This window comes from Conger conger, chromosome 5 (assembly GCF_963514075.1).
Source record: "Conger conger chromosome 5, fConCon1.1, whole genome shotgun sequence".
Lineage (NCBI taxonomy): Eukaryota > Metazoa > Chordata > Actinopteri > Anguilliformes > Congridae > Conger > Conger conger.
In genome coordinates this window covers 1,715,058-1,739,804 of record NC_083764.1, presented here as the reverse complement: position 1 = coordinate 1,739,804, position 24,747 = coordinate 1,715,058, and the positions used below count along the sequence as shown (strand labels likewise).

Sequence of the window (24,747 nt, the reverse complement as noted above, 5' to 3'; positions counted from 1 at the left end):
ACCGGCCCCTACTGGGCCCCAATCTCCCACACACTGGCCCTGAATCATGGCCTGCAGGTTCATGGTGCACACACACACACTGTGTATCCATGATGCGCACACACACACACACACACTCTGGTATCATGATGCGCACTACACACACACACACTCTGTGTATCCATGATGCGCACACACACACACACACACTCTGTGTATCCATGATGCGCACACACACACACACACTCTGTGTATCCATGATGCGCACACACACACACACACACACACACACACTCTGTGTATCCATGATGCGCACACACACACACTGTGTATCCATGGTGCACACACACACACACACACACACACTCTGTGTGTTCATGGTGCACACACACACACACACACACACACACACTCTGTGTTCATGGTGCACACACACACACACACACACTCTTGTGTATCCATGATGCGCACACACATACACACACTCTGTGTATCCATGGTGCGCACACACACACACACACACACACAGTCTGTGTATCCATGATGCGCACACACACACACACACACACACACACTCTGTGTGTTCATGGTGCACACACACACACACACACACACTCTGTGTGTTCATGGTGCACACACACACACACACACACACACACACTCTGTGTTCATGGTGCACACACACACACACACACACACACACTCTGTGTATCCATGGTGCGCACACACACACACACACACACACACACTCTGTGTTCATGGTGCACACACACCACACACACACTGTGTGTTCATGGTGCACACACACACACACACACACACACACACTCTGTGTATCCATGATGCGCACACACACACACACACACACACACACTCTGTGTGTTCATGGTGCACACACACACACACACACACACACACTCTGTGTTCATGGTGCACACACACACACACACACTCTGTGTGTTCATGGTGCACACACACACACACACACACTCTGTGTTCATGGTGCACACACACACACACACACTCTGTGTGTTCATGGTGCACACACACACACACACACACACACACACACTCTGTGTGTTCATGGTGCACACACACACACACACACACACACTCTGTGTTCATGGTGCACACACACACACACACACTCTGTGTTCATGGTGCACACACACACACACACACACACACTCTGTGTATCCATGATGCGCACACACACACACACACAGTGTATCCATGGTGCGCACACACACACACACACACACACAGTGTGTTCATGGTACACACACACACACACACACACACACACACACTCTGTGTTCATGGTGCACAAACACACACACACACACTCTGTGTGTTCATGGTGCACACACACACACACACACACACACACTCTGTGTGTTCATGGTGCACACACACACACACACACACACTCTGTGTTCATGGTGCACACACACACACACACACACACACACTCTGTGTCCATGGTGCACACACACACACACACACACACACTCTGTGTTCATGGTGCACACACACACACACACACACACTCTGTGTTCATGGTGCACACACACACACACACACACTCTGTGTTCATGGTGCACAAACACACACACACACACTCTGTGTGTTCATGGTGCACACACACACACACACACACACACTCTGTGTGTTCATGGTGCACACACACACACACACACACTCTGTGTTCATGGTGCACACACACACACACACACACACACACACTCTGTGTCCATGGTGCACACACACACACACACACACACTCTGTGTTCATGGTGCACACACACACACACACACACTCTGTGTATCCATGGTGCGCACACACACACACACACACACACACACTCTGTGTTCATGGTGCACACACACACACACTCTGTGTGTTCATGGTGCACACACACACACACACACACACACTCTGTGTTCATGGTGCACACACACACACACACACTCTGTGTGTTTCAGTACCACATCCTGAAGCTGACGGTGTCGGCCGCGCCCCTGGACTGCTCCAGTGAGCCGGACCTGGACGAGGTGGAGGCGGCTCTGTCCAGCCTGGAGGTGACTCTGGAGGGCGGAAACACCGACCGGATCCTGGTATGAGCGCCGGCCCACGGAGAACACACACACATAATAATCATAATGCGTTATTTAGCTGCTGCTTTTATCCACAGTGACCTACAGACCTACACTCATCACTGGGCCTTGAACCAGCAACCCAAGGTCCCAGTACCTTAACCACTAGGCTACAGGCTGTATATGAAGAGCATGCAGGTTTTCATTCCAACCAATCACTACTCCTGCTGATTTCACAACACACCTTCAACCAGAGAGGAGGGAACTAATTAGTGAAATCAGCTGGAGTAGTGATTGGTTGAAGGTGTGTTAATGAGTGAAATCAGCTGGTGTAGTGGTTGGTTGAAGGTGTGTTAATTAGTGAAATCAGCTGGTTTAGTGATTGGTTGAAGGTGTGTTAATTAGTGAAATCAGCTGGAGTAGTGATTGGTTGGAATGAAATCCTGCACTCAGCCCTCCATGGCACGATTGGGCCTGAATTTAAAATACTCTTTTGAACAGTATGAACATCATGCATCGGCCAGCCCCATGCATGAAGTCATGAGAACAGGAAATGTGAAACCTCTCTCTCTTTGTAGGAGGATATTACAGACATTCCTCAGCTGTCCGACACCCTGAAGCTATTCAGGTGAGTGTAGAGTTAGCCTGCTGGCTAATCCCCAGATACAGAAGCATAGCATCACTCAGGGAAACACCTATGCTAAGCACTACAGCAGTTAGCCTGCTTTGATCATCTGTCGCTATCTTCAGTGTGACAGTATTGAGCACTTGTGGTGCTATAATTTTATCATTTTGATATTTTGCTTCTGTGGTTGCAATTTTAAAAACACCTAAAACACTGGTTATGCAAGTGTTCCGTAGTTACGGTCACCTGCCAAATCAAGGCCTGCACAAACACGAAGATGACAACAACAGCCATCACAATCACATCAGCAAATACAGTCGTAACAATCACCAGTGTAGCTGTTCCAGTCATGTGTTTGAAAATGAGATGTAAAAATGGGATGAATATTAAAATAAGACTCAATGGGATTCTATACTTCCATCAGTGACAGAAAACAAATCCATCCCTAAGTCTATGGTCCAGACCAAAATGCAGAATGCATATAGCACCATCTAGAGGCCCACGGGGGAAATGCACCCGTCATTCTGATCCCAAATTAGTGATCAGAGTCATCCTCCAATCACAGTAACAGTCTGAGTGAAAGAGGAAGTGTGTGATGTTGGCCTGTGTGAATGGCTTCATGTGGAGTCAGGCAGATATCAGGATGCAGACAGGCCCACCCCGCTCAGACACTCCAGTGCGCTCCTGAACCCCACAGCCTGGCACTGAAGCCAGTGCTCACCGTGGTTGTGGCTCTTTGCACATCCCTCAGTGACCCCTGAACATCTGTTTCTCCCTCAGGTATGAAAGCATGTGTGCATTTTAAACCCCCCTCTCGCTCTGTCTCTGTATTGCAGGCCCAAGAGACTGACACTCCGGCCATATAAGGAGTACTGGTTTGTTTTTAAAGACACAACGATATCCTACTACAAGAACAAGGATGCAGCCGACGGGGAGCCTATGGAGCAGTTTCATCTCCGAGGTGAAGATCGCGGCGCTGCATGATGCACCGAGCGGGTCTCCTCACCGCGCCCATTCTCACTGCCTTCTGATTGGCTCCCGCAGGATGTGAGGTCGTTCCTGATGTAAACGTGTCAGACAAGAAGTTTGGAATCAAACTCCTGCTCCCGGTCGCAGATGGCATGAACGAGGTGTACCTCCGCTGTGAAAACGTAAGACTTGCGTTTCCTGTGCCCTGGGGATCCGCTGTGGAAACGAACCTGGCTAAATGTTGTCAGGCAGCTTATTCAGAGCGTAGGAAACTCTATGGTACCGTTCTGATCTCTGTGTAGGAGACGCAGTGTATTGTAAACTCTATGGTACCGTTCTGGGTCTGGTTGTTGTGAAGGAGATGCAGTGTATTGTAAAATCTATTGTACTGTTCTGGTTCTGGTCGTTGTGAAGGAGACGCAGTACGCAAAGTGGAAAGCCGCATGTATCCTGGCCTCCAAGGGGAAGACGATGGCGTACAGCTCCTACCGCACTGAGGTGCGGAACATCCAGTCCTTCCTGCAGATGAAGAATCTGGCGCCCTCTTCTGGCCAGACCACGCCTGACCTGGACTCCATGGAGATGAACGCAGAGAGCTTTGTTTCGCCGCGATACGTCAAGAAGTACAAGACCAAGCAGGTGAGCTCGCTGTGTACACCTCACATGTGCATCTCCTGTTCACCTGTGTCTCCTGCTCACATGTATGTCTTTCCAGGCAGCCAATGTGTTCTTTCTGTCTCAGTGAAAGTGTGGACATTTGCTTCTCACTGCAAGGCAGTGTCCAAATCAGCGTTTGCCTACTATTGAATGTACAACTTGTAGTACACAAGTGCGTTGATTCAGACATGGCCCGAGATCTTACCGGATGGCCACCATTCTGTTATCTTGTGCCTGGACCTGAGAGTTCATATCCATTCCTCTTCCCTGTCCTTCAACTGCTGCATTCTCATTGGCTAACTCTTTGTGCTTTAATGGGTGCTGCCTGCTCATTGGCTAACTCTGTGGTCCAGTTGACGGGCCGGATTCTGGAGGCGCACCAGAACATTGCCCAGCTGTCCCTGATGGAGGCGAAGATGCGGTTCATCCAGGCCTGGCAGTCGCTGCCCGAGTTTGGAGTCAGCTACTACATCGTCCGGTGAGTGCTCCTCTGAGCCTGTGTTCCTATGAAACGTTCTTCTGTGATCTAGTCTATGAGTGAACCAGTGTCGGTGTGGACACACACTCTGCACACACCCTGCATACACACCCTGCACACACCGTCCCTCCAGGACTGGAACTGCCCCCACCCCTGTTAACATCCATGCTTTCTGTCTGTCCACCCCTCCCAGGTTCAGAGGGAGTAAGAAGGATGAGATTTTGGGAGTGTCCTACAACCGGCTGATCCGCATAGACATGTCCACCGGCCTGCCCGTCACCACCTGGAGGTTCTCCAACATGAAGCAGTGGAACGTCAACTGGGAGATCCAACAGGTGAGCCCTACCTTCGCTCACCTGGAAACGGCCGCTCACCTCCGGATCTGCCTAAAAGATGCACAATCAAAGGGACAAAACTGACGACTTTCCATAACGACGAGTGATGAGTTGGTTAAACTGAAAGAACTCAACATTACAGTTATTTAGCTGACACATTTATCCAAAGGGACTTACAGTTGAGTAGACTAAGCAGGGGCGAATTCCCCCTGGAGCAATGTGGGGTTAAGGCTTTGCTCGAGGGCCCAAGAGCTGCTACACTCGGGCTTGACCCACCACCTTTCCAGGTCTGACCATTACACTGCTTGGTTCCAGGTGGCCATCGAGTTCGACCAGGGCGTCTCCGTGGCCTTCGCCTGTCAGAACTGCAAGGTGGTGCATGAGTACATCGGGGGCTACATCTTCCTCTCCACGCGCTCCAAGGACCAGAACGAGACTCTGGACGAGGAACTGTTCCACAAGCTCACCGGCGGGCAGGAGTGAACCCTCCCGCCCGACATCGGTGACCCTCAAACAGCAGCATTGTGCCGAGCTCTCAGAATGTTCTGGAGGACCCAAATAACCAGGACCTGCGGAGGTTCTACACGAGCTGATGTCATGGGCTCATCTGGGTCTTCTGAAGTGATTTCACAGCATGAGTTTGTGTACTGGCCTTTTAATTTTTTTAATTTTTTCTAAAAAAGAGAATGTAGTCAGGCTTTGTAAATACAGGAGGTTACTTGTTTAATGATTAAACGGTCACAGAACAGGATATGCTCCTAGTGTTAGATTCATCTGTATGAACATGACTGTGTATGAATATGACTGCCAGGATTCATGCTTATCTGGGTGAGGTAGTAAGCATTTCATATCACTGGACACAGTGATAATCACTTTAGAGCTGCATTGTACAATAACTACAGACACACTATTCATGTTTTTTTTTTATTTTTTATGTGGGATTTTTTCCGGACATTAATCAAGTTGCATTTGCAACTAAAACCTTGAGTCTCTAGCGAGTTTGTGCCTTTTATCTTCCGAACCTTTGAACAGCATCTCAATGGGAAGGGAGAGAGCATTTACAAACAACCTGCAGAAGTTCTTTAACCTGAGACTTCCAATAAAACATGCTTTTGTTGGAAAAGCTCTTGTGTGTATGTGGCAGTTATTTGCATGCATTATATCCCATCTCCACACAACATACGTGACAGTGCTTCAGTGGGTTTAATGGTTTATTGATCATGATTACTTAAATAGGCCTACTCTCTGTTCCAATACTTTTGCTCACCTCTGATCTGGTCTGATACCGGTGCTATGTTCTAAGTCATTTAACATATCTAGGTGTAAATACCAGGAAATAAAAGCTGCCTTGCTGTTCCAATACCTTATACCTTGGGGGGCGACATGGCTCAGGCAGTAAGAGCAGTCGTCTGGCAGTCGGAGGGTTGCTGGGTTGATACCCCGCCCGGGCTGTGTCGAAGCGTCCCTGAGCAAGACACCCAACCCCCAAATGCTCCTGACGAGCTGGTCAGTGCCTTGCATCGCAGCCAATTGCCGTCAGTGTGTGTGTGTATGAATGGGTGAATGAGAAGCATCAATTGTGTAGCGCTTTGGATAAAGGTGCTATATAAATGCCAACCATTTACCATTCAGTACACGCATGGCTATTATTAACCGCTCTAGACCCATCCAAATGTGAGTAATATTAAGCAAATTCAAGAGAAATATTTAAATACCTGTTAAATATATCTTCTCTGTCTCCCACGTTCAGCTCTCAGGTTCTGCTACGGCATCTCATATGATTAGATTACATGTTTCGCTACTGGTCGCTACTTTCGGTAGCAGGCAATCGGTAAACTGAAATGACTGCTGCAAACCAAATAGAATTAAAATTAAAATGACAAGCAATATTACAAATGGCATAAAGAAATACAATTCTTGGGCACTTTTGTGAAGCACTATAATACCAACATAACGCGTTATAATAGTTGGTCATTAAAAAATCTTCAAGTTCGTGTTGTGTGCTTCTATGATCCTTTATTTTCCCTGCTACAGAAAGGGCTTCTGGTTTAGGTAAAACTCTCAACATATTCTACTGTGATTGGTAGGCGATGCGAGACGAAGATAAACCAATCATAATGGAGTGTTTAGCAGAACGTCTGTGATCGGTTACACGTCCTGGCTTGCTAGGAAGCGCTTACGCACGTGGGAAAAGCTGGGCGACGCAAACGTCCATTTTAATCGGAAATAAGTTTAGCTAGCCAGGGTACGCAAAACAGTGGGTATAAACCTATAGACCCACTTGTTAGCAAGCTTGCTAATTTACCTAGTTAGAATGGCAAATAATGTGGATGATTCAAGTGATGCACAGTATACGATCAAAGAAGGCGACTGCGTGGTGTTGAAGAGAGGAGACGTTTTCAAAGCTGCGCAAATACAGAAAAATAGGTAAGTGTAGTTAAACGGCAACGAATTTGGGCGGATTGGTTGTAATCTCTTTGAGCTAGGTGGCTACCTAGCATCCAGCTTTATATATTGATACTGTACGGAAAAAAGTAAAGCTAACGTATCGGTGTCATACTGAATGGAATCTGTGACTTACTATACTATAATAATTCTGTGGTTTTATTGGATTGTCTTGCGGTTTACGTTGTTATACACACGCGTTTTTATATACACACGTTTTAATGAACACACGTTTTCATGAACACACAGGAAAGTAATTTTTGAAAAGCAGTGGTTCTTCCTCGATAATGCCGTCGGGGAGTTGTACGGGACCGCGTTTGAAGTCGTGTCTGGCGGAACACTACAGCCAAAAAAACCAAAACTTACAGAAAGCATTACAGGTAAGGTCTGCCACCGACGCCAAGCATTGTTTTTTTTTAACACAGGAGAGCCACCTGTGCCGTTGTGTGTGCATCATGTCCTGCTGGTAGCATCAGGCTACTGATGTCAACATGACGTAAGCTCGCTGCGGAAGTAGTCAAAACACACGGCAGTGCCACGAAACCATTAATTTTGGTTAACGGCAAAAATATGGAGGAAAGAAAAACTATATATATATATATATATATATATATATATATATATATATATGTATACAGCGTATACAGCGTATACAGCTATATATGTATAGATCAAACTAATCACTTAGGCTATTGTGATGTTAAGCTGTGATACAAGTTTGGTTGTTTTGGCACTGCGAATGAAGGGCTGCAATTCCTACCTGGTTCACCAGCAAATGAGCAGTGTAAGATCTGCACTGTCATGATGAATGCGGACTGTGCTGTGTGAGGAAATACTGCCCAAAGAAAGGCAAACTACCAGTCAAAAATTCACTGCAATATCTGTCGGTAGTGTTAGCCACACTGTAACTGCTTAAAGTTTAAGTGTAACTATGGTGCCGTGGCTCCAGGTTGATGTTCTGTCCTGTTCTGTATGTTTCTGCGTTTCTCAGAGGTGAAGGAGGCCGGGATTGACAACAGGAATATTGTGGACGACGGAAGGTCCCAGAAACTCACCCGGGATGACATTGAGGCCTTAAAGGGACAGGGACTCAAGGGACAGGTCTGTCACTCGTCCCCAAACCTCCAAGCCCTGTTGAGATGAGGATGAGGAGTCCTGCAAAGATTTAAAATGCATTTTATGAGATGGAGATTGTTTGTGAGCAGAATAATTGCACCTACACGATAGACATTGTTCGATTGAAAACTGATTAATGTGCATCACAGAAGAGTTATGACACAGGCAGTTCCAGCGTGTGCCCGTTAGCACATTAGCCATACTGTTACGAGGTTTTGAAAGTCGTCCAGTGACATTATGCATTTGTTCGCCGTTGTTGTGACATTTGTCTTAAACGAGGAGTGAAAGAAAAACATGAAGTGGTCTAAGCGGTGGGGGGTTTACTGAGTAACTGTAACTCCTGTCCTCTGTCTGTCTGCAGGATATCGTACAGCAGCTGGTGGAAAACAGCTCCAGCTTCAGGGATAAGACGGAATTTGCGCAAGAGAAGTACATCAAGAAGAAGAAGAAGAAGTGAGTGCGTGCTACACGCGTGTGATTCTGTGTTACTGCCTGCACGCTACATGCGTGTGATTCTGATACTGCCTACACTCTACACGCGTGTGATTCTGTGTTATTGCCTACACGCTACATGCGTGTGATTCTGATACTGCCTACACGCTACACGCATGTGATTCTGTGTTATTGCCTACATGCTACACGCATGTGAGTCTGTTACTGCCTACACGCTACACGCGTGTGATTCTGTGTTATTGCCTACACGCTACACGCGTGTGATTCTGTGTTATTGCCTACACGCTACACGCGTGTGATTCTGTGTTATTGCCTACACGCTACACGCGTGTGATTCTGTGTTACTGCCTGCACGCTACACGCGTGTGATTCTGTGTTACTGCCTACACGCTACACGCATGTGATTCTGATACTTCCTACACGTTACACTCGTGTGATTCTGTTACTGCCTGCACGCTACATGCGTGTGATTCTGTGTTATTGCCTACATGCTACATGCGTGTGATTCTGTGTTACTCCCTACACGCTACACGCATGCGAGTCTGTTACTGCCTACACGCTACACGCGTGTGATTCTGATACTGCCTACACGCTACACGCATGTGATTCTGATACTGCCTACACGCTACATGCGTGTGATTCTGTGTTACTGCCTACACGCTACACGCATGTGATTCTGATACTGCCTACACGCTACACACGTGTGATTCTGATACTGCCTACACGCTACACAAGTGTGATTCTGATGGTCACTGTTCTGCCCATTTCTCATTGTTCTTGGAGCTATTCTTTATTGTGTCTTTTGGGAAAAGACACTGCATACCATAGTTAATAAGTGCTTGTGCTGAATAGGATATGATGTGTGTGGTTCTGACAGGTATGAGAACACAGTGACCATCCTGAAGCCCTCCACACGCATCCTTGCACAGATGTACCACGGCCGAGAGCCGGGGAAAATATGGTACGACCGGTTTAACGGGAGCACGTTACAGACCTTAAAAGCAGTCCCCGCCCTCGCTCCCTATATTTAGAAGGCAAAATAAAGTGTTTTATTTAGAAATGTGTTCCTCCTCATAGCTGAGTTAATCACTCCCGTGAGCTGCAGTCTGCGGTGAGAGAGAAGTCTGCGGTGAGAGAGCAGTCTGCAGTGAGAGAGCAGTGAGAGAGCAATCTGCAGTGAGAGAGCAGTCTGCAGTGAGAGAGCAGTCTGCAGTGAGAGAGCAGTCTGCAGTGAGAGAGCAGTCTGCAGTGAGAGCAGTCTGCAGTGAAAGAGCAGTCTGCAGTGAGAGAGCAGTGAGAGAGCAGTCTGCAGTGAGAGAGCAGTCTGCAGTGAGAGAGCAGTGATGCGATGCGATGTGTGCATGTGTTGTGATGTGTGTGTGTGTTTGTTTGTGTTTGTATGTATGTGTTGTGATGTGTGTGTGTGTGTATGTATGTGTTGTGATGTGTGTGTTTGTGTTTGTATGTATGTGTTGTGTGTTTGTGTTTGTATGTATGTATGTGTTGTGATGTGTGTGTTTGTGTTTGTATGTATGTGTTGTGTTGTGTGTGTGTGTATGTATGTGTTGTGATGTGTGTGTTTGTGTTTGTATGTATGTATGTGTTGTGATGTGTGTGTTTGTGTTTGTATGTATGTGTTGTGATGTGTGTGTTTGTGTTTGTATGTATGTGTTGTGTTGTGTGTGTGTGTATGTATGTGTTGTGATGTGTGTGTTTGTGTTTGTATGTATGTGTTGTGATGTTTGTGTTTGTATGTATGTGTTGTGATGTGTGTGTGTGTGTATGTATGTGTTGTGATGTGTGTGTTTGTGTTTGTATGCATGTGTTGTGATGTGTGTTTGTTTGTATGTATGTGTTGTGATGTGTTGTGTGTGTGTATGTATGTGTTGTGATGTGTGTGTTTGTGTTTGTATGTATGTGTTGTGATGTGTGTGTTTGTGTTTGTATGTATGTGTTGTGTTGTGTGTGGGTGAGTGTGTATGTGTTTGTGTGTGTGTGTGTGTGTTGTGCTCTGATGTATTTGTTTGTGTGTGTGTTTGTTTGTGTGTGTGTGTGTGTTGTGCTCTGATGTATTTGTTTGTGTGTGTGTTTGTTTGTGTGTGTGTGTGTGTGTGTTGTGCTCTGATGTGTGTGTGTGTGTGTGTGTGTGTGTGTGTGTGTGTGTGTGTGTTGTGCTCTGATGTGTGTGTGTGTGTGTGTGTGTGTGTGTGTTGTGCTCTGATGTGTGTGTGTGTGTTTGCAGTCACCTGCGGTATGACAGCCTGGCCCAGATGCTGACCCTGGGGAACATCCACGCAGGGAGCAAGGTGATCGTGTTTGAGACGTGCGCTGGGCTGGTCCTGGGGGCAGTGATGGAGCGGATGGGAGGTACGAACGCACCACGTGTCACATGACGCACCGCGTGTCACATGACGCACCGCGTGTCACATGACGCACCGCATGTCACATGACGCACCGCGTGTCACATGACGCACCGCGTGTCACATGACGCACCGCGTGTCACATGACGCACCGCGTGTCACATGACGCACCGTGTGACTGATACATCAAGGCCTTTTTTTAATGATGCAGCACACCTGAAACAATGTGCGTAAATGCGTATGGGGGGGTGTGTGTGTGTGTAACTCTGTGTGTAACTCTTACTCTAACTGTGTGTGTGTGTTGTGTGTGTTGTGCGTGCGTGTAAATGTGTGTGTGCGTTTGTGTGTGCGCAGGCCAGGGCTCGGTGATTCAGATGTACCCTGGCGGGGGGCCGGTTCGTGGGGCCACAGACAGCTTCGGGTTCCCTGAGCACTTCCTGCGCACGCTGCACCACTTCCCCCTCTGCCACACGCACGCCCTGCTCGCTGGACGCCTCTCATTGGACGCCCCGGAGCCCGATGCCCCGCCCCTGGGGCGGAGCCAGGAGTCCGGGGACACAGACCCCGCCCCTCAGGGAACGGAGGAGACCGAGATGGAGAGAGAGACGGAGGAGAGGGAGAAACGCAGAGAAGATAAAGTATGCGCTCTTTCTCTCTTCCTCTCTCCCTGTAACTCTGTCTGTTCCTCATGGCCAGAGCCACATTCTATTGATGATGTAATGCTGTGCCCATCAGGCTCAGGAGAGGAAGATGAAGAACGAGGAGAAGAGGAAGAGGCTGTCGGACGCAGCGGCTCTGCTCCAGCCCAGGAACGCTGATGGGTGGGTCTGCTGCGCTGCCTGATCGCACCAGTGGGGGGCAGTAGAGCAGAGTGGAGATTCAGAGACTGCGGGGATGGGGAGGTTGGATGAGCAGAGATCTGTCTGGGAGGGAGGGAGGTAATATAAGCAATGCAATTACACAGAGCAGCAAACCAGCAAACAGGAGCGATCAGGAGCTGGGACTACGAGACCTGGGGGGGGAGGGGGGGAAGCCACAAGCACCAGGAGTGTGTTGTGCGTGTGTGTGGGCTGTGTCCGCACGCACGTATGTGTTGCTTATGTGTGTCTGCTGCTTGTGTGTCTGCTGTTTGTGCGTGTGTCTGCTGCGTGTGTGCTGTGTGTGAGTGCATGTGTGTGCGTCTGTTTCTGTGAGTGTGTGTGTGTTTGTCCCTCGTCTGCAGTACACACTTGTGAAGGCTGAGCTGGGCTGTGTGCTTCTGGGCTGCATGATGAATGTATCATGAGCTCCAATCAAAGGAGAATTTCTCTGAGAGGAGAATAGAGAGCCCCCCTGTGCCGCAGTGTGCTTCTGCCTGTGCTGGCTCCCAGCATGCATTGCGGCTCTGTGAAGTGCCTGGCCTTGGCTGGTACTTTGAAGTTCTGCTGGAGTTTGAGTTTGAGAGCTGACTGAAGTCAGCGTTGCATCGCATGGGGATACAGGGCCCCATGTACTGAACACACTGATGCAGTGCTCCGTGCTTTACTGATGGTATGGTACTGTGTGCTGTATTGATGGTATTGTGTTGTGTTGTGTGCTGTATTGATGGTATTGTGTTGATGGCATTGTGTTGTGTGTTGTGTTGATGGCCTTGTGTTGTGTTGTGTGTTGTGCTGTATTGATGGTGTTGTGTTGTGTTGTGTGCTGTATTGATGGTGTTGTGTTGTGTGTTGTGCTGTATTGATGGTGTTGTGTTGTGTGCTGTATTGATGGTGTTGTGTTGTGTTGTGTGTTGTATTGATGGTGTTGTGTTGTGTTGTGTTGTGTGCTGTATTGATGGCGTTGTGTTGTGTTGTGTGCTGTATTGATGGTGTTGTGTTGTGTTGTGTGCTGTATTGATGGTGTTGTGTGCTGTATTGATGGTGTTGTGTTGTGTGCTGTATTGATGGTGTTGTGTTGTGTGCTGTATTGATGGTGTTGTGTTGTGTTGTGTGCTGTATTGATGGTGTTGTGTTGTGTTGTGTGCTGTATTGATGGTGTTGTGTTGTGTTGTGTGCTGTATTGATGGTGTTGTGTTGTGTGCTGTATTGATGGTGTTGTGTTGTGTTGTGTTGTGTGCTGTATTGATGGCGTTGTGTTGTGTTGTGTGCTGTATTGATGGTGTTGTGTTGTGTTGTGTGCTGTATTGATGGTGTTGTGTTGTATTGTGTGCTGTATTGATGGTGTTGTGTTGTGTGCTGTATTGATGGTGTTGTGTTGTGTTTGTCCCTCAGGCTGGTGATTGCCAGCCGGCTCCACCCCTGCCCCGTGCTGCTGCCGCTGCTGCAGTTCATGGCCCCGTCCCGGCCCTTCGTGGTGTACTCCCAGTACAGAGAGGTACTGCATATACAGGGCTTTACTGAGCTGTCTACTCCCAGTACAGAGAGGTACTGCATATACAGGGCTTTACTGGGCTGTCTGCTCCCAGTACAGAGAGGTACTGCATATACAGGGCTTTACTGGGCTGTGTCTGCTCCCAGTACAGAGAGGTACTGCATATACAGAGCTTTACTGGGCTGTGTCTGCTCCCAGTACAGAGAGGTACTGCATATACAGAGCTTTACTGGGCTGTGTCTGCTCCCAGTACAGAGAGGTACTGCATATACAGGGCTTTACTGGGCTGTGTCTGCTCCCAGTACAGAGAGGTACTGCATATACAGGGCTTTACTGGGCTGTGTCTGCTCCCAGTACAGAGAGGTAGATAGATAGATAGATGCTTTATTCATCCAGAGGGAAATTTTAGGCATCCAGTAGCTTATATATACACACATATACACACATATACACACATATCTCACACACCTAAAGATCAAAATCACTCACAGAAAAGGAAGAAGTAAAGCGCATGTGAAGTGATTAAGGCCTAGTAGGGACTGGCCCTGTGATGTACTGACCATGATGAGGTGCTCTGGTGGATTGTGTGCAAGGTACTGCACACAGGGCTTTACTGGGCTGTGATTGGCTGTATGGGTTATTACTGAGCTCTCCCTGTCGTCCTCTCTCCCTCTCTCTCCCGCTCTCCCTCTTCCTCTCTCTCCCTCTCCCTTCCTCTCTCTCCCTCTTCCTTCCTCTCTCTCCCTCTTCCTTTCTCTCCCTCTGTCTCCCTCTCCCTTCCTCTCTCTCCCTCTCTCTCTCCCTTCCTCTCCTTCTCTCTCCCTTCCTCTCTCTCCCCCTCCCTCTCCCTCTCTCCCCCTCTCCCTCTCTCCCTCTCTCTCCCGCTCTCCCTCTCTCCCTCTCTCTCCCGCTCTCCCTTCCTCTCTCTCCCTCTCTCTCCCTCTCCCTCTCCCCCCTCTCCCTCTCCCTCTCTCTCCCTTCCTCTCTCTCCCTCTTCCTCTCTCTCCCCCTCTCCCTTCCTCTCTCTCCCTCTCCCTCTCCCCCCTCTCCCTCTCCCTCTCTCTCCCTTCCTCTCTCTCCCTCTCCCTCTCCCCCGTCTCCCTCTCCTTCTCTCTCCCTTCCTCTCTCTCCCCCTCCCTCTCCCTCTCTCCCCCTCCCCCTCTCCCTCTCTCCCTCTCTCTCCCGCTCTCCCTCTTCCTCTCTCTCCCTCTCCCTTCCTCTCTCTCCCTCTTCCTCTCTCTCCCCCTCTCCCTTCCTCCCTCCCTCCCTCTCTCTCTCTCTCTCTCCCTCTCCCTCTCTCTCTCCCCACTCTATCTCTGGGAGCAGCCTCTGATAGAGTGCTACACTAAGCTCAGGGAACAAGGTGGTGCCATCAACCTTCGGCTGTCTGAGACCTGGCTCCGTCACTACCAGGTAAAGGCCGATACTACTCGATGAACTCCACCTGTACCAGGTATACTCTGTCACTACCAGGTAAACTCTGTCACTACCAGGTAAACTCTGTCACTACCAGGTAAACTCTGTTGCTCTCAGAAACTCTACCTCTGACAGGGGAACTGAGCCTCTGGTCACAATGCAGGCTGCCCAGTAGGGGGCGCTGTGTTGAGCTCATTGTGTTTCTGCTAATCAGGATGCATTCAGCTGACTGACTGAACTTATAAACACACTGAAGCCCGATGCAAAACAGAAAGAGAGAGAGTAACATTTATACATTGTTTAGTGTTATTTAACTTTAACAAAGTTAATTATTTAGAATGCATCCTATTTGTACACAACAATCTGACCAAGAGGTGTGAAAGCAGGCCAATTGGGCCAGTCAGAGGTGGGCCTGCAGTGGCTAAGGGACATGACGAGTCCCGTGCAGCTGTTGGGCCCTTGAGCTCGGCCCTTGACACCACATTGCTCCAGGGGGGATTGTCCCCTGCTTAGTCTAATAAACTGTAAGTTGCTTTGGATAAAAGTGTCAGCTAAATAACAAATTATTTTTATTATAGGTGAATGGGTGTGATGTGGTGCAGAGATATTGACCTTTGACCCTGCCACTCTTGGACTGCATTTTAGGTTCTGCCGAACCGGACTCACCCGGTTCTGCTGATGAGTGGGGGAGGGGGGTACATCCTGTCAGGGACCACGGTGACCGTCAACCCCCCAAAACCCACCCCCCCACCGAGAGTCGAGGAGCCCTCCCCAAAATCCAACCCCCCCAGACCCCAGACCCACCCCCCACAGAGTGTAGAGGAGCCCTCCTCCAAACGGATCAAACTGAATGAAGTGGATGGATGATGTTGGCTTTGGGACAGTCCATAGTTATATTTCATATAGTTCATATTTTTATTCCCATTCTCCGGAGTGAAGTTTAATGAACCAAATCCTTTTTTTCTGTTTGTGTGAATGGACAAGAATGCCACAGAGCCTGTTCAAACCTGTGTCTAACGTAATGTTCAAAAGTCCAGTGCAATGTTAAAATATTGGGTCTATTTTTTATTTTAATTACTTCTCAGCAAGTGCCAAGCGGCAGAAACATGGATTTGTGCTCCAACAGGCTAGTACAGTGTGTCACAGATTGGTCTGTGTGCGGAGTTTTCAATAAAGTACATTGTGGAAACATGCCATTTAGGAAGGACCTTATTGTGTGGTGCGATTACTGCTCATGTCTCACCTCCAACACCTACAAGAAGCGTCAGTATTGTTGAGAATTAGACCAGGTTTCCCGTATTAATGAAGTGATGGATTTCTCTCCCATGCACGTTACCTCCTCTGGGGTGAGAGGTCGCTGGTGTAGGGTTCTCTTCTCCTCCTGGGGCGGTGACCTCCGACTCTTAATTTTAGAGTATTCATTCACATTTGGGAAACTAGACCATGATTGACAGAAGCCAGCCCATTGATGCATAAGACCATGCTTTGGATAAAAGAGTATGAACATGTATCTGTACGTATATTGTTTTTCTCTTACGACAGAATAATTGTGTTTAGGTGGTGTTTAATCTGGACGTTTTTCAAATCCAAACATGAGACGAGAAATGCTTGTTTTCTGGAACCTGACCTCCGTTCGAGATTGCAAACGTTCACTAACAGTTTGAAAAAGTAGGTTTAAGCGATGCTTACTTTTCAAATTAAATCAGAGCAAGCTGCCATTGTTAGTCCTAAATTGCATCCATTTGTATTAAAAAGGCGGTGGTGGCAAACAAAATGGAGTGGTCATTTAAAATCGTTCAACAGTAACCGTTTGCTGCGAACCTAGTTCGACACGAACATTTGGACGCACGTCTGGACAGCATACAGCTTGATGATTAATAATACAAACTTGCTCTCTTCAGCGTCAGATTCCAAACCGTTAACGGTTTCATTAAATAAATCCGAGCGCGTGCAATCACGTGGCTTCAGGTGTGCGCCCCTCGGACTGGGAATGGAGGAAGTGGCGTTCGGGCTCGGCTAACGTTGGATAGCCAGCTAGTTTTCAGGTAAATATTTCGTTATTTAAAATGCGAATTAAACTATTAAAATCGAAACATAACCATTTTTAACCAATTAAAGTCTATACGTAAACCATATTTTGACAACCGTGCTTGCTTCAGGCATAACTTCGTTTTAACGGTGATCCCACAAGTCGTACCGATCGAGACAGCGCTGATTATGTGCTAGCAATGCGGCAAATTTCATCGTCGTTCTGACGATGGTAGCCACACTCGTAGAATCCCGCTGCTCATTACGAAAGCTTCTCAAAACTCGCATAGAAAAGCTTTTCATTCATTTTGCTTGAACTCGAATAGGATAACATTGTATTTACCACACCGTCCGGCAGCTCGGTATGGAACTTCATTGTTGTCCCTCATTAGCTACTACTGACAGTGGGCTACGTGAGTTTTGTGAAGAAATTTAAATTAAGGATTCAGTTATGTTGTATGTTTCAACAGTGCTTCATGTTAATTGGTGCGTGGAAAACATTATCCTCAGAGGGTGAATATTTTTGGTCCCAGAATAATTCACAATCTTTATTGATGCAAAGGCAACTGCCCGGAAAAAAAACAATGACCTGTAAAGAACACAGACAATCATTCAAATGTTAAACGCATAAGCAAAACACCTGTTTTTCCATAGAGAATTCCCATGCCAGTGTGTGTGTGTGTGTGTGTGTGTGTAATATGTTTTATTTTATTTAATGGCACAAATACAAATGTTTACTCCAGTGCATCCGGAACGATGCTCCCCCCCCCCCCAATAAATACTATTTTTTAATGTTATTATGTTCAGCTGAAGAACATCAGCTCAGTATGTCAGATGGCAGTTGGCGGTAGCAGCCCGCCTCTCAGTCCTTCTGCGTCTCGTGGATCTTCTCCGCAATCTTCTGCAGCTCCACGTCCATCGCTGCCAGGTTCTCCAGCTCCTTCTCCTGCAGAGGAAACCGGGTGAAAATGACCATCTCACTTTCTGACGCAGTCCTTACAGTCTCCTATCTCAGGCACAGTAACTCAGTGTTAGTCCCTACAGTATACCCAGCTCCTGTACACCGAGGGGCCTGCTCTGAGTGAACTTTACACACAGGGGCCCCGCTCTCAGTGAACTTTACACACAGGGGCCCGGTCTGAGTGAAGTTTACACACAGGGGCCCCGCTCTGAGTGAACTTTACACACAGGGGCCCCGCTCTGAGTGAAGTTTACACACAGGGGCCCCGCTCTGAGTGAACTTTACACACAGGGGCCCCGCTCTCAGTGAACTTTACACACAGGGGCCTGCAGCAGTTTCAGTCCTGGTAAGAGCAGAAGACGGCTAACAGAGTTATTCTGCTCTCTGAAAGGGGACACATTCATCAAACACTTGTGTGCGTACACGCATTGCCTGTTCTCTCCTTATATATCTAGTTCTGATCACGCATTAAATACGTACAATAAATATATTGTATGCATTATAGGAGCCGTAACACTATAAAGTCTGGACTTTGTGATTCCTACTTCATTCTTCCTGTTCTTTATATTTTTGCTCCAAGTCTTTCTCATCTTAATCATTTGGAGAAAAATCTTCACTGGCTCTTGAACTGTAATGTCAGGACACAAATGATAAATGTAGTGCCCTGACATTAGGCCCATGTAGGGCCCGCCCCGCCAGCACAGCCTCCTGGGCTCGTTCTAGAACCCAGCTCAGACACTCCTGCGACCCATTTCGGGTCCCGACCCAATCGTTGAAGAAACACTGGCCTAAATGAAGTTGGGCTTGATTGGCTGAAATATTGCTGCTTCTGCTGGGATCCCTCAGGGGTGGTTTAACTGGCATTCTGCCCTCCGGCCTGTACTGAGGTGTGTTTACAGCCCAGTATGCCACTGCCGAAGAGCTTTACTACTAACAGCTAAAGGAGTGAAATTCTCTGCAATATTTCACCATGTTTCATAGTCTCAGAAGAACTGTATGTTCAAACTAATTGTGAAATGAAAGTAAGCCATTGAAAATTCTGGATTGTGTTAGGAATTGTATTTAATTAATTACTTGTATTGTAATTAATCTTGAAATAATTATTACTATAGCGTGATTAAGCTATATCCTCAAGTTGACTCAAGCACTTGTTTTAAAGCACAATATTAGTGCTTAAGCTGTGTGATTATATCACCATCACAGTATGGATCCACCTTTCAGCCATGGCCTAGCTGTGGTCTTTTTTAGCCGTTTGTGTCTCACCTGATCGCTGTACCTGTAGCTATAACTGAAAAAGACCAGTCAAGACTTTGTTGCACCATTCAGCGATAGGTGGGTATCTCCTTCCTTCACAAGCTTACCTTCCACTACTGGCTATTTGCAAATACTTTTACTTGGAGTGAATTTATATGGTGGCTGTGGCTGTGGCTGTGGCTGGGGTTTGAACCTAAAGTTCCCTTCCTGCTGTTAGACAGCTATACCAGACCTGTGAGGTGTTTTGGAAAGGCACTGCTATATCAATGTGTAACATTTGGGCAGAAACCCTCAGCTACACTATACACTATTACACAGGATGACGCACATGAAGTCCACTTCTAGATGCCGTAGATATCCCTGCAGACTTCAGTAGAAACCATCTTTATGTTGACACCAAGGGTAAATGGGATGGGGAATGTCAACTGAAGTCTGAGGATATCTATACCCTATGCACCGTATCGTGAAGCCGAAGGCTTCTGACTAAGCGTCAATATTGTTGAGAATTAGACCAGGTTTCCCGTATTAATGAAGTAATGGATTTCTCTCCCATGCACGTTACCTCCTCTGGGGTGAGAGGTCGCTGGTGTAGGGTTCTCTTCTCCTCCTGGGGCGGTGACAGGCCGGCTAACTCGGCCTTCTTGTAGTTGAGGAGTTTGGCGAGTTGGTCCATCTGGCTGGCGGGGTAGGGCCGCTTCTCGGGCAGACGGTGGGGGAGCCTCTCGCCCCACCAGCTCCTCTCGTCCTCCACCTCCGGCCCTGCTCCCCTCAGGGTGGCCCGCTTCCACCACGCCGGGTGGTAGTAGCCCCGGTACTCCCAGGGAGACCTCTTCTCCATCTCCTCCTCCTCCTCACTCCTCTTCTTGGCCAGCAGGTACCTCATCGCTGCCTCCTTCTCCTCTTCCTCCTCTTCGTCCTCCTCGTTCTGCCGAGGTTTGCCTTTTTTGTCGAGGCGCCTCCTCTCCTCCTCCTCCTGCTCTTCCTCCTCCTCGTGTCTCTTTGTTGACGGGTGGTACCTCAGCTGTGCCTCTTCCTCCTCCTCGTCCTCCAAGCCGTGCCGTTTGAAGACCTCCTGGAAGATGTCGGCGGGATGGTGGCTCTTCTCTGTGTGGGCTGATCTAACCCTCTCGTCCTGCTCTGATGAGTCTCCACTGCGCCGGTGCTTCTTGTGGTGGTATCGGTGAGTGGGCTTCCAGCGTTTCTCCCGCTCTTCACTCTCCTCTGAGAACTCAGACCTCTTCTCCTCGGAGCTCAGTTCTTCAGACCCCTCCTCAGAAGGCTCCCTGGTGTGTCTGTTGTGCTTCTTGTGGTGGTATCGGTGAGTGGGCTTCCAGCGTTTCTCCCTCTCTTCACTCTCCTCTGAAGACTCTGACCTCTTCTCTTTGGAGCTCAGTTCTTCAGACCCCTCCTCAGAAGGCTCCCTGGTGTGTCTGTTGTGCTTCTTGTGGTGGTATCTGTGAGTGGGTTTCCAGATGCGTTTCTCCCTCTCTTCGCTTTCTTCTGAAGATTCAGATCTTTTCTCTTCGGAGGAGATTTCTTCTGATTCCTCTTCTGAAGGGCCTCCACTGCGCCGGTGCTTCTTGTGGTGGTATCTGTGAGTGGGTTCCCAGATGCGTTTCTCTCTCTCCTCCTCGCCCTCCGACTCCTCCCTGGTGCTCTGAACTGGCGTGTTGTGGTGACTTCGCTTCAAGACGTCCTCCTCTTCCTCCTGCTGCTCCTCTTCTTCGGTGCTGTCTCCATGATTACGTTTTTCCTCCAAATCTGCACGCTTCTCCTCCACGGCCTTCAGGAGCTTGTTGATGTTCTCGGCCTCCTCCTTGTTCAGGTCTCGAAGGCTGGGTTCCTCTTCCTGCCCTTTGACCTCTGCCGCCTCCTTCTCAGGCTCCTGGTTCTGGACCGCCTCTTCATCGCTCTTCTTCTCCACAACTCCATGGGTCGCACCTGTATGGGAACAGTGGCCTGTTACACCCTACACCAGTGATCAGCAACCCGGAGTCCTTTAGGGCCAAGAACTGCTGGTTATCCACCCTCCCTTTACCTGGGAGTCAGGTGTGAAGAATCTGACCAATGAGGTGCACTAATTGCCTGGGAGAAGAAAACCAGGGCTGGATCTGGATTTGGATTTGAGGGCCAGAGTCCATGATCCCTGGCCTATGAACAAATGCAAATACACAATGCATGGCTGCCCAGCGAACAGACTGTCCTCACAATGGAAGTGAAATGTTCTGTTGATGTTATAAGATGGCCGCTACATGGCAGCAACATTGTGAGAAACCATTTAACTGGTTCCACCCAGGGAGGAGGGATTGGGCTGGTCACATCAGTGACCAGCGGCCGCACACAGTGCCCTAGAGTCATGGTCTGATGAGAAACGGCGCCGGAGAGCTTTCATAACCACGCTCATCACATTTTGCTGCTGGGATTTCTTGTTGAAAGCACTTCAGGAAGTGCATCATTCTTTTTTGCAGAATTTTACACTAAGTAAGCGGTGCCTGTCATGGTTGACCTAACTGCCCAGCCCAGCTTGCTGTCTTTGCCTTCATATCCTGGAATGGAGTGATGTTCACCTCATTCACTGTGTTTACATCTGGAGATTCATTCACTGTGTTTACATCTGGAGATTCATTCACTGTGTTTACATCTGGAGATTGAATTGTGCAATGCAGGCTTGCTGTCTCCAACCACATATTTAGAATTTAAACAATAAATCAATTCATAAGTCAATTCAAAATGTGTAAAATGTCTAGTGTTCATGACGTCAGTATGTAACATGATGGGGACCACATGCACTTTGTCAGAGTTGATTTAGCTCTGAATGATTAACTACACTGTCATTTTTTTCTGTTTACTCATCTTTGTCTTTTATACATGTGGAATCTCACGACACCGTTCCAGAGTCCTTCCTGGAGCATAGTCCCACTGTAAGGATTTCATTGAGAACATTATTATACTTGTTGCAGAAATATCTTTTGGATTTCATCATATTCCAGATAATAATCTGACTGGGAGATGTGCTGCAGTCGATCAGGCTGCCTGTTCTATTGATCGGGTTGTTTGTTTGTTTGTTTGTTTGTTTTGAATAAAATGGGGAGCGGAGGGGGCGGAATGTTTTCCTCCATGAGAAGTCGTGTGAGGTCGCGCACTGGAAATACCATTTTGCTTTTAAGTCCCAACCAATTACATGTTTGTTTTAGCATGATTTGTCATCAAACGGAAAATGTGAATGTGTTATAGGTAATGCAGTTGCGCCGAGTTAGAAAAAAAAAACGAAAGAAAGAAAAAAGGTTGATTGAAGTCTTCATAGTTAACATTTAATCAACCTGCGTTAACATTGGATTTGATCTCTGAACACATCTCCAGTTTATATAGCGAGAGTCATAGTTTCTATATTTATGTATTGTCCTTTTGGTTGTTATATCCCGCGCGTGAATCTGGGCTTTAAAACGTACTGAAATTCACATTTGAGTTTAAGAGCGCAGCACTGCACCCAAAATCCGACTGGCTTTCCTGTAACACCATTTGTTCCCCAAGGAATGCAGCAGTCGTATTTATTCAGCGCCATAGACACCACATTTGTGATGTCTATACACCAGATTTTCGTCGTTCCAATGGGCTGTTCCCCTAAACTTGTAGTAAATATAAATATGCATCCAAGAACATCGTCTCAGCGCTGGTAATTACTGCATAACAGAAGCGCTGGTGCTCTCACATTTTACTCTCCTGGCTCGCTAATGGGGAGTGCATGAATAAAAAGACCTGTCCCTGGGTTCGGGTGAGCGCGTAAAATAGCACAATGACCATTAAGCTCGATCTTTAAAGTGCTTTCACATTACGGCGTAAGCACATTTAACGCACGAGGACGTGCGTTGTAAAGACGCCACTTCATGAAGCGCAGAAAAACATGACATTTCAAAAGCGTCATATTAACCACCGCACTGTCGAGCATATGAGCGCTCGCAGCTGCTGTCGGGTAGAAGTTACGGCATAGCCTACTGAGGAGAATTAACAACTTACCTGATTTCAGAATGTCTTTGCATTCTGGGTCCACGGGCGTTGCGCTGGGTTTGGACAGTGCCTTGGACAGGACCTCGACGATGCAGCGCGTCACCTGAAATTGAACAGTGTGTCTTAATTTCCCTTCGACTATAGGCTACCGCTGCAAGACCGTAAGTTTCTTGTGAATTGTATTTTCTTAGGTTCAGTAGGTCCGTCAATTGCTGCTAGTGATGTAAACACACGTACCAAGTCCTCCCTCTTCGACTCTATTCCAGCAGGAAGGGACAGAATATCTGCAAATGCAAAAATATTTTACAAAACAATGTAATATGCAATAAAACGGAACTAGATCTGTAACTTTCTACGATTAGTGCCACTACGGATGCAAGTCTGCTTTCTAACTCAGTATATTGTCAACTAATCGAGGGTCCCTTGGACAATATATAAAAAATGTAGTGTACAATATTTTTAGCCAGGGCTTAAAACTGTGTTTGCCAATTGTAAGCTTCTGGTGGAAAACGAAGAAGGAATCATTATACTGTTGGATTAAATGTTTGCATGCTAAATATAGGCTATCTGTCAAATCTACCCTCCCATCCCACGTTTCCCTCCATTTGAAGCTGCTGTCCACGGTTCTGAAAAGCCCGTCTCCCTCCCCCTCTCCAAAAACCAAAACCTCACGATTTCCAAAATCTTTTTCCTACCTCCGACGAAAGATACCGCCAAAGCAACAAGAAACGCAAGTTTCATAATGGAAAATATGCGGATGTCGTGTTGCTCGTTCAGGAACAAAATAAAACGAAACGAACAGAAACGCGCAGAGCAAGTTGATGTGAAACTCGCCCGCGGAGACTCTGGGCGGGAGCCGCTTGCTCAGGTCGATGCGCGAGAGCAGGCTGGCTCATTCTGCGCCGCTATAAGAAGGGCAGGGTGAATAGAGCCGTCTCCACATCGAGGAGGCGTGGGAGACGTGCTTATTAGCACAAACCTGCGTCACGAAGTCCCTAACAAGAAAATGCCAATCTCCGCTCGATCATGATTGTCGCAGATCCCCGAACGATGTGACATTTCTGGCAATGTCAACATGCTTCCCCTTCGCGTGCCGCAGTTTATTAGAAATTCGGTTTGAAGCCGCTTCAGCTAGTCGGTCTGCTTTCTCCACTTTGTCAGAGTTGGAGAGGCATCTGCCTATGGAAGCGATGCTGCGGATACTGTCCCTCAGTGCT

General features: G+C 47.7%; 3 protein-coding genes across 3 annotated transcripts in view; 2 read left to right on the top strand and 1 right to left on the bottom strand.

Annotated features, from left to right (window-relative positions):
* Positions 1–6,263, top strand: part of fermt1 (FERM domain containing kindlin 1) — a 14,737-nt gene extending 8,474 nt beyond the window's left edge. Inside the window, exons 5-12 of the mRNA XM_061241484.1 lie at positions 1,955–2,097; positions 2,655–2,704; positions 3,538–3,662; positions 3,746–3,852; positions 4,085–4,309; positions 4,681–4,805; positions 4,999–5,140; positions 5,456–6,263. Coding sequence (XP_061097468.1) covers positions 1,955–2,097; positions 2,655–2,704; positions 3,538–3,662; positions 3,746–3,852; positions 4,085–4,309; positions 4,681–4,805; positions 4,999–5,140; positions 5,456–5,623 — 1,085 coding nt within the window. The 3' untranslated portion in view covers positions 5,624–6,263. The remainder of the gene's footprint in view (positions 1–1,954; positions 2,098–2,654; positions 2,705–3,537; positions 3,663–3,745; positions 3,853–4,084; positions 4,310–4,680; positions 4,806–4,998; positions 5,141–5,455) is intronic.
* Positions 6,264–7,260: 997 nt separating this feature from the next.
* trmt6 (tRNA methyltransferase 6 non-catalytic subunit) lies at positions 7,261–16,475 on the top strand. Its single transcript, XM_061241971.1, has 11 exons — positions 7,261–7,567; positions 7,835–7,965; positions 8,577–8,686; positions 9,063–9,154; positions 10,032–10,115; positions 11,397–11,521; positions 11,869–12,152; positions 12,250–12,335; positions 13,767–13,869; positions 15,193–15,279; positions 15,928–16,475. The coding sequence occupies exons 1-11, from the start codon at positions 7,455–7,457 to the stop codon at positions 16,147–16,149; spliced, it is 1,437 nt and encodes a 478-aa protein (XP_061097955.1). The 5' UTR covers positions 7,261–7,454; the 3' UTR covers positions 16,150–16,475.
* Positions 16,476–17,830: 1,355 nt separating this feature from the next.
* On the bottom strand, positions 17,831–24,455 carry chgb (chromogranin B). The gene is made up of 5 exons (XM_061241157.1): positions 24,226–24,455; positions 23,768–23,814; positions 23,540–23,633; positions 20,088–21,466; positions 17,831–18,256 (listed from the first exon to the last, which is right to left on the bottom strand). Exons 1-5 carry the CDS (start codon positions 24,269–24,271, stop codon positions 18,173–18,175), a joined length of 1,650 nt encoding a protein of 549 aa, XP_061097141.1. The 5' UTR covers positions 24,272–24,455; the 3' UTR covers positions 17,831–18,172.
* Between the last annotated feature and the right edge of the window lie 292 nt (positions 24,456–24,747).